The sequence below is a fragment of the Physcomitrium patens genome, chromosome 26 (genome assembly GCF_059467195.1).
Source record: "Physcomitrium patens ecotype Gransden chromosome 26, ASM5946719v1, whole genome shotgun sequence".
NCBI classification, from domain to species: domain Eukaryota; kingdom Viridiplantae; phylum Streptophyta; class Bryopsida; order Funariales; family Funariaceae; genus Physcomitrium; species Physcomitrium patens.
The window spans coordinates 3,288,544-3,298,336 of record NC_143435.1 but is presented as its reverse complement, the minus strand read 5'-3'; the positions used below and the strand labels follow the sequence as shown (position 1 = coordinate 3,298,336).

At 33.7% G+C, this 9,793-nt stretch overlaps 1 protein-coding gene across 4 annotated transcripts; it reads left to right on the top strand.

Moving 5' to 3' along the window:
• Positions 1–1,573: 1,573 nt before the first annotated feature.
• On the top strand, positions 1,574–6,424 carry LOC112277635 (uncharacterized). 4 transcript variants are annotated; one of them, XM_073531769.2, is made up of 14 exons: positions 1,574–1,703; positions 1,885–2,006; positions 2,227–2,295; positions 2,509–2,557; positions 2,880–3,100; positions 3,352–3,453; positions 3,705–3,862; positions 4,091–4,172; positions 4,306–4,398; positions 4,590–4,654; positions 4,822–4,837; positions 4,963–5,043; positions 5,215–5,323; positions 5,739–6,424. In XM_073531769.2, the coding sequence occupies exons 2-14, from the start codon at positions 1,887–1,889 to the stop codon at positions 5,834–5,836; spliced, it is 1,263 nt and encodes a 420-aa protein (XP_073387870.1). In that variant the 5' UTR covers positions 1,574–1,703; positions 1,885–1,886; the 3' UTR covers positions 5,837–6,424. The 4 variants fall into 4 exon arrangements, with proteins under 4 accessions (XP_073387870.1, XP_024365944.1, XP_073387869.1 ...); XM_024510176.3 differs by lacking the exon at positions 1,574–1,703 and having other exon boundaries at positions 1,744–2,006; positions 4,822–4,834; XM_073531768.2 differs by lacking the exon at positions 1,574–1,703 and having other exon boundaries at positions 1,744–2,006.
• Positions 6,425–9,793: the final 3,369 nt, after the last annotated feature.

Here is a 9,793-nt window from a genome sequence, read left to right as displayed (position 1 = left end):
AATATTGCATATACAAATATATTATTTTTTCTGAAAAAATCCAAGGTATTATGGGCAATTCACCATTTCTGTAAATAAATGATAATTACAGTTTCTAGTTTAAAATATTAGAATCTTTGTTGATACAATGAAATGGTACTTCTATTTATTTTATTAGTTATAATTAAAAAAATCTCACAAAATCACACGCTGTGCTTAAGGCCTTCAATTCTTTCGATTAACATTGAAGGTCAAAACTGGAACATAAAATATCACATATAATTATTGGTTTTAGAGTAATTTGATTTGAATTATATATTTATATGAGATCTTATTTTTTTTTCACTCGACTATAACACCAAAAATCATTCCATGTGTTCAGTAATATTTTTCTACAGTAGTTCGCCATTATATATTTAATTATGTGTGGTACAGCACACCCAATGATTTCTTAAAGTAGATTTTAAAATTTCAATCATGCATTTTTTCACAATACTACTGTGCTTAAAAATCAAAAGCAATTAGACTATCAAGCTCTTTTCTTTTCTTTTCTTTTGAAAAATAATGCTGTTTTTAATATTGGGTTATCTCAAATATCTATATATATATATATATATATATAAAATAAATGCCGGATGGTTTTTATACCAACTATACTTTATGATAATAGTGTACAGTTTTTTTCAATAATACAGCAGATTATTACTTTGTCGTGCATTTATTATTCAAACTCAACATGTTAGTATAGATGGAATTGATTCAACTAAAAATTCAATAATCTTTTGTTTGTTATAATATTGTTCGTTAGTGTTAAAATATTTGAAAAACTTGTAGTAGTGGTGTATTATTGGTGTGACATAGGAGGTGTTCAAGTGGTGAAAGAGGTTATCCACTTGATAATAGGGGGTGTCTATACAATAAAATGAGGGTGTGTACATATAGTAAAAAGGAGTGTCTATGCATTAAAAGGGAGTTTTCCACGTAGCAGTTTGCTATTTTTTTACGACAATAAGGTTTGTGGTTGGTGCCTTGTTAAATATGCATTCAAACAAATTATTCTAACATGTAGAATCTACATAGATTCATTTAATTTATTAAGAAAATAAATCATAATTTTTAATTCTATAATTTTGTTTGTGAATATTTTTTTGGACATACTTAAAACTAGTAAAAGAAAAGTAACTACGGCATTCTGTAGAATACTTATTATGCATAGTTTTCGTGAAGCAAGCATGGATACACCTGTTACACAAAAAAGAATTAGTTTTACAGAAGAAAAACACAACAAAGCAATAAAACAAAATCACCCACAAGCCTCTTATCACCAAACATCATACTCTTTATTTAATCCTCAAAAACATCAACTATAGCTCACTAGTAATATCTCTCAAATAAGAAAGAATTAACCAATCTTTACACAGAATGGAGAAAGAGAACCCAGAAGACAATTCTCCATAACAAATTCATGAATTGAGCTTTACATAGAATTCAGAAGAGACCTCTCCAACTTTGCAAAAGTTCACAAATGCTCAAATAACACAAATTTGCAGTAACGAAGACAAAATGTGCTCTGGTACTTCTACAAACCAGGTGTTGCATGAGAATAGCAGGCAGCCATGAGTTTGTGCCGATGAGGTGCCATGCCAGCAACATGAGACTCTCATGCTCCAGGAATTCATGCTTCGGTGGGGCAATCACATAGGATTGCTCAAATTAATGCAAAGGTCTCACATACAAGGGTTTTCTCTCTTTCTGTGTGTGTATGTTCATGTGGGTGTGGGTGTGTGTGTCTGTGTGTGTGGAGCTCTTATTTGTTTGTATGTGTGCGTGTGTGTGTTTACGTGAGTGTTTGGGTGAGCGTAGAGGTTTTGTCTTTAATGGTTTTGGAGCTCTTTTGAGGATCAGCAATGGAGGCCTTGGAGCGTCTGGAAGTAGTTCATGTCCACTTGCAGCTGCTCCACACGCACGGGATCGCCACCTCGCATGACCCATCCAATCGTTTCCTCGCCGATTTCCTGCTGCTGCTGGTGGGTGACGCCGCTCATTGTCGTTTGATGCCATGTGGGGCATAACCCAGCTGGCGCAACAGTCTCACCCGTGTGCTTTTATGGTTTGTGATTTTCTCCCACGAACAAATGGGGTTTGGGTACATCTCTTCATTTTCAGGCATCTCTTCATTTTCAGGCATCTCTTTATTTTTTTACCACAGTCTATGATTTGGTTTTTGTTTTCGGTTCGATGATACAGGGTGAGTCAGGCAAGAGTTATGTCGAGATGCAGAGGTTATGCGAAGTCTTACTTGACGCGGTTCCAAAGGTGAGTTTCTTTTCATTGAATCAAAATCAGTGTGTCGGTCTCCTCACCTCCACTGATAAATCTTATGTGTTAAGTAGCTCAAAATGGGTCAGTCTCTTTGCCCCATGGATACAAAGCTTCTTGGGGTTTCTCTTCTGCAGCAGCCTCAGTTTCTGAATGGAAAGAAAACACCGGACGAGACTGTGACAATGTTATCACTTTTTTTATTGACAGATGAAGGGTTCGTCGTTGTTTGATGAGATGGCGAGGGCAACTTCCTCGGGTATGTTGACTCCTCTACCACACTTTTATGAAGCTCCGCCCTTGTTCCTTGTGATTGTGGTATTGCATAAAATATACAAGATACATTTGTACATATCCAGAATATTTAATGTACCGTTGTTTTGCAATTCCCTCTTAGTATGTCTTGTCTTTCATGTTCATTATACGGTCTTCATATAGATTTGTGGAATATGATGACTGTTTCAATATGTAGTTGTGTTGTCGTCTTCTCTGTAAAAGAGGATTTTTTCTTGGTTGCAATTGGTGTGCGGTTGCTGGTATCAAGCCGATCCTTATATCACGTAGGATACAATCTTTTGCAGAAGACAAGCTCACGATGGAGAATTTCACGCTACACAAGGGTTTGAATCACCGAGGAGGTCATGTACGTGCCGATTCTGTAACTTTGCAAATGAGCGAAGTTGTTGGTGAAGAAGTACTGACTACACAACAACGACGAAGTGCTCCTTGTGAGCGTTCTGTGTTGAGTTGCATGATTAGTTTTAACAGCATGGAGCGAGCTCGCTCCACACTAGAGGATTTCGTAAGTAACCCGCGACACCTCGAAGTAGTAATCTTTAATCTTGCGGTTTCGCCATTTGTTTTCGAGGCTTAGACCAGAAATCCATCTGCAGCATTTTACTTAAGCTCATGTTTTAAACTCAATACATTTTGCTGAAAAGTTGGGTATCAAGTAGTTTCTTTCAGTTAACCTGCAGATCGCTGCAAGGTCTTTGGCTCACTTTTGGACAGCGCATGATGTTTCGGTTGTGATCATGGGGTCCCTGTTGACAGTGCAGATCGTACTTTATGTTTCATGGCATGGACGCACAGAATCCCACACATATCTTTCGCTATCTCCCGCTCCTTGTTTTTGTCGAGTCCTTCATATATCAGGTTCGTCCTATATGTTGCACTTCTTATTTATGCTATGGCTTTAATAATGTTCGTTGATCCTAGGCTTTGGAGGTACCGTGTGTTAAATGATACGTAACCTTTGCTGGTGTTGTTGTTGAAGTATAAAGAGCTGTGCCTAGCTTGGATAGGTATACGTTTATGAGTTAAGTCTTGAGTTTCGTTGTAGGTTTCAGCATCTCCATATCTGTCATCTGGTAAGATAATTATAATGGTTGTGACTGTGCAAATAGCTGGATGAGGAGAATGAAGATCAACTATGCTTATCGGAAGGGACGGGTGGTTCCAATCGGTCACATGATGTCTCAAGTGAATTTGCATACGGTTTAGGGAAGGACCCATTCACAGGAATGCGGTCTATACTTCAACAACAGGATTTACTAACGGAGAGGTAATAAGACTGGAGTTTTTACTCTTATTTGTGCGGTTTATCTAACCGTCTGTTAGTATCGATCATCGCCAACTTGAGTTGGGGCAGGTACGCCATAAATGCATATATGTACAACATCAATCTATGCTGTGGTTGTGGCTATTGCTACCGATTATTGCTGTCGACATATGGATGAGGCTTGATAATCCTAAATTTCGGAATTGATTATAGGATCTGCATTGAATGCAGGATTGATAATGAACTAAAGGATGGTCTAAAGTATTGGTGTTTGGAGCAGTCCCTTTGTACTGCCCTCTCAACTGGAAAAGAGGCACGTTGTACAGAGTTCTCTTTATCTCATTCCGCCCTTTGCACATATTTCTGTTTGTCTTGTGTGCTGATGTCTTCGTCTAGCATAAGCAATAGCGAGTGTACTTAACTAATAGCAAAGTGGTTTTCAATAGGTAAAGCCTGAAGATGTTTTACGAGCTCTACGACTCAAATCATTTGACTATCGTATACTTAACCTTCTTCTATATGGCTTGCTCCATGAACCGGTCAGTTCCTATCATCTTTGTCGTTAATCCTCTATCTAGTTTCTATTAATCTTTTATGTTGTTTTATCCTTGGAGCTATGTCTCAATTCTCGTTCTCAGACTGCGAACTATGCTGACAAAGTTTTAGTTTTGCGAATTCTGATTTGCACCGACTGGGGCTCTGATATTTGATAGTTTTTGCTATTGAACAGGTCAATGAGGCTCATTTTGAGTTTCTCTCCGTTTCGGAACTACTTGTAGAGATAAGCGATGATTTGTAAGTGTGGATTTGGATCCCTCTTGATATTTCCTTAAATTACATTGCATTTCTGAAATTCATTTTGCTGTTATCTCCAAAAATAGATTTTAGAAATTCTTCGTACTCTGGTTTCAGTGTCGTAAATAAATGTCTTCCTAAATTCTGTTTCATCACTGGCTTGGCAGGTTCGACTATGAGGTGGTTCTTATCTGCTTAAAGGACTTTCTGCATCTTTTGCTTAGCCCTTGTTGGAAGCTGGTTCTGTTTAAGAAAAATTATCTGGGAGTTCAGAGAATTACTACAATTTGATGCGTATGTGTGTGCAGGAAGATGTAGTCAAAAACACCTTTAATGTGCTTCGTATGTTTGTTCACACGTATGGGTCTAATGATGCCCCCATCAAGCTCGTAAGATATCATCTCTGACCAGTTCAACTGTTTGAGTCCAGGTGCTGCTAGCATATCTGTTTACCTCCTATTATATATCCTTGATCACTGGGGCCGGACATAGTAAGACTTGACGTGTATTTACTGAATCTCTTGTCTGAAGTATTAGTATCTGAAATATCCAATGTACAGGCTCAATTCATTAGTAAAATTGAAGACGAATACCAAGCACTGTTAGTGGCTTTGGAACCGGATATTCGAGATAAATACACACAGCGGTGTGAGGAGGCTGTAAAAGAAGGTGACAACTTCATCTACAATGAAATTGGTTGATAGTTTGCGAATCATTGGCGTATGTATCCATGTATGGTTGGCCTTGTATTTTGCGCCACTGTGGGATTGGCTCGTGTTTGGTTCTAAACAGTTCTGAACTGGCAGTGAGAAGTTCTTGATGTCATTTCCATTAATCAGACATTTCACTGTACTTGCTCATGTTAGTGGATATGAACCAGTGCTATTCAATGAAAGTTACATAAATACATAAGTGGTGTGAACAAATGAAAATTTTGTAAGAATTGACCTACATGATATGCCCTAAAGAAATGATTAGCCAATTCTAGTGCACTTGGTTTCATTGGCATGTGTCCGAGCTGTTTGAAGAGGCTGAAGTGGTGTTGCTCAGATGGTATTTATAGCCCTTATATTGAACTTGGCAGGGGGGAGCAAGTCTGTGCACGTTCTAGGAGATTGGACAATTCCTCCCCTCATCACTGACGAAAATGCCTTCCGCATTCGGGTCAATGAAGATGCATGATGCATAAAACTAGTGCTGTGAGATAACGTTACAGGCAATGCAGACTTGGATCAACTCGGGTGCAACGTTACATAGTCCAGTTTTCTTACAGCTCAACATCAACACGAAGTCAACTTCTTAGGTTGATGGGATTCTGACCATGGAGCGTACTTATGATGGGGAGGCGCATTAACCCGTAGTCTCATTGAAACTCCATATTTGGGACTCTTCCTCAGCGAATGCAGTCTACTGAAAATCACCCACGACTGAGTTTCATTGTGTAGTGAAAGCCATAGCTGCACCAGAATCATCTAGATTTGTACAACCTTGTTGTGTTGCATGTTATCCAATTTCGTTGCCATTGCTTTACTCCATCCTGTGAATTTAGAACACATAATTCTGTAATTGTGGAAAGGGTGTTGACAGGTCCAGTGATAGATTCCATGTCAGCCACTGGACTTGCTGCCTCGGGGAATTCCATGCTCTTTTGGACTTGTGAAGTGATCGTTCCTGAAGATTCGTGTAGTTGGTCCCCAGTGCTCCACTCCTAATTGTGCTGTGATTTACGTGCAAGTAAATCTCAAGCGTGACATTGATCACCCTTCCTCATCGTTGGTATTCCTTCACCCTGGTGACACAGACTTGTCTCTTTTGTTGTCAGACTTCGTATCGTTGGGGTTCGAAATGCTGCTGGATTCAAACCTAACGTTTACATCAAATCCAGTTGAAGTTGTGAACATGAAGGCCATGGGAGAGTGATCAAAATGGACTGGAAACTTACACCATCGTTTGACTTCGATGCCAAAGCTAGTCACGACAAACCTTCGCCAAGGGAATGAACATTCCTTGTCTAGAATTGGAAAAGGGAATGACAAAAGCAAACTAATTGGATTTTTCCATTATGTCATTGTCGAATCATTCCTCTATTTGTTTCATTAATAAATTGTTTTAAATGATTTGATAAAGACACCAATTTTGGATATGCTATAAAATAGTTGGATTTAAATACTGTGAAAATATGAAAAGATTGCTTTTGTTGAGATTGTAGTTTATAAACATGTAGAAATAGCCTTTTTCAATGTTTTGTTCTAATTTGAATAATTTATTGTATGTATAGAGGTTTCAAGGATGTAATGATTATTATTAATGTTTTAGAGACATTAAAAGCTTTTTATTTCAAAGTCTATAATTATTTTTTAATTTAATAGATTGAAGAAAATTAGATTGATTTGAATATATTTAAAATTTATGAAAAATTATTTCAAGACTTGAATGTTTTATACTTCTAATCTAGTAAAATTTATATATATGTATATAAAAATTAATTATTTATTTTCTAAAAATATTTAACCTAACAATTATTACCAATCAAAACAAATTCTTATGAAATTCTAATGATATCCTATATACATTAATGAAGTCCTAATCAAAACCTTAAAAATCTGAATGAATCCTAAAATTACCCTACAAATCTTAATAAAATCCTACTTGAAACCTAACCAATCCTACTCAATCCTAGGCTATCTTAAAACCTCAATAACTATTGATTAAATTGTTGATCGTGCTTAAAATTTTGCATAAATTTCAATCTAATAGTTAACAACAATCACAACAATATAAAGAAGAATCCAACTTATCAATTAGAAGAGAAACCTCCTTGATAGCTCAAGTGTTGGTTGTCCTCTTTGTCTAACCTTAATATTAAACTTTTAGCAATAATAACTCATTATTAAACTATTCACTTACATTCAAAATTAGCAAACTTATTTTTCAATAAGTTTGCAATTTGCTCATAAAAGCTTTCTTGAATCCAACGAGCAAATTATCCTAGATCAAAGAAATTATTATTGTCATTTAAAATCTAGATTGTAAGATCCTAACTTAGTTGGATTTTATTAATCTTTGATTTAATTATTAGATTGAGTTCAAACTCACAAAAAAAATCAATATATGTAGATGCAAAAGCTTAAAAATTTTACCTCTCTATATGCTGAAATGCTCACAAAAGTTTTAAACATACAAACTCTATTTTATTTCTAAAAAATCAAAACCATTTAAAACGCCTTTTACTTTGAAAAATTATCAAAAATTAAATACTAATCCCAATCACTGAAAATAAATACTCAATCAAATCCTAGTAAGTTCCTTCTCTAATTTATCTTTTATAAAAAACATGGAACCTTGGATTTGTTAATAGAGCTCGGTTTTGTGCCTTGGAATGTGATTATAATCTTGGTTCATAACTATTCTCTTTGAGTATCAACACCTAATTTTTTTTAGATAGTTTTTATTAGAAATTATCATTTATTTTTATCTTAAGATGTCCATGATACTAATTTTGCTAATCTACCTTGTTTTGTCTTATTTATGGTTCTACAAAGTAAATAGAAGTTAATTAAAAAAAAAATACTTTTTAGTTTTACTACCTCTTTGACTATTATCTATATTTCTAAGGTAATTTTCTCCTATTTTTTGAAATAAGATTTTATATATATATATATATATACATATTTTCTTTTCTTTTATTTATTAGAAATATTATAACATAATATCTACCTTTTTCAAACTTTTTTTTTATCATTACATTGATGTGGAATCTTTTTTATCTTTGCAAAATTCATGGTCTTCAATTATCTCTTTTCCTTCCATTTCTATATTACTTTATGGATTTTATTCTTTATTAAAATATGTACATTTACATCTTTTTAAAAATAAATTTACTTCCTTGCATGTTGTAAGTTTCTTTAATTTTGTCTATTAAGTTCTTATAACAAGCATATACTATTGTTATAAAATTTTTTTACAACATATGGTCTAAACAAATGTTTAGAAAACTTTTATAATGTACTATATTGGTTATATAAATTATTATCATAAATTAAGATCCAATTACTTTAGATCAAGCATATGAATTATAAATAATAAAAACCTAAACATATTCTAATATCATTCAAAAAAAGTAGATAATCACTCAAAGATGGTATAATCTTAAATTAAAATGGCAATTGCCAAAGACAAGAAAATTAGAGACTCTTGAGACAACTAAAGACTAAAAAAGTATTGGTAAGAGTAAAAAAAGCTTCACTCTTACTTCTACATATGCTATTTAGATAAGAACTATGTCGAAATGTTCCAAAAGATTTGAGACATATTTAACTTATAAAATATGTACCTAACTTAAAAGACAAGTTTCCTTCATGTACGTTATATAGCCAACTTGTACTACAAATTGCCATGTATGACATGTAGTCAACTTATTGGTTAAGTTTTCAACCTACTAATTAACTATAAATACATATAAAGTCAAATTCATATCTATAAAGCTTTATTATAAGATATCATTAAATCTACCTTTATTTATTTTCTATTCAATAATTTTTATTTAAATAATTATATATGCATACCAAATTATTTTTCTTCTAAAAACAAATTTTATGAAGAACAATGATGATATTTTAATTTTTTATTTTAGTTTTGATGGATTTGGTTGATAAAAAGCATGAATCTGTTTTGCTGCATTTGCAAGATTTTTTGCTATATTTTTAAGATTCTTTGTTGGCTCCTATATGAGTTTACTAATATCATATCTATATTAATATACAAGATATTCCAACCTATTTTGGCTTTGCCTTAGGTCTCAAACTTCTTCAATTTCAACTTCTCAATTATTATCCAATTCAATAAGAAGAGGTGATATTTGTCTTCTTTTTAATATATCCATTGTCTTATATGGTTGAAGAAGAAACATATAGAATATATGTTAGATTTTTATAGGCTTTGATAGATTTAATCAATCATCAATTGGATTAATTTCTTTACAAATAGAAAATAATCTAAGTCTATGATAATCCATTTTCTCATAAGAATAATTAGTTTTGATAATATAAAAAATTAATCATATCTTGTCACACATGTAAAATTAAGATTATTCTTTATAATATACATTTGCATTCCTCTTTTATTATTCTTGAGTTTTTT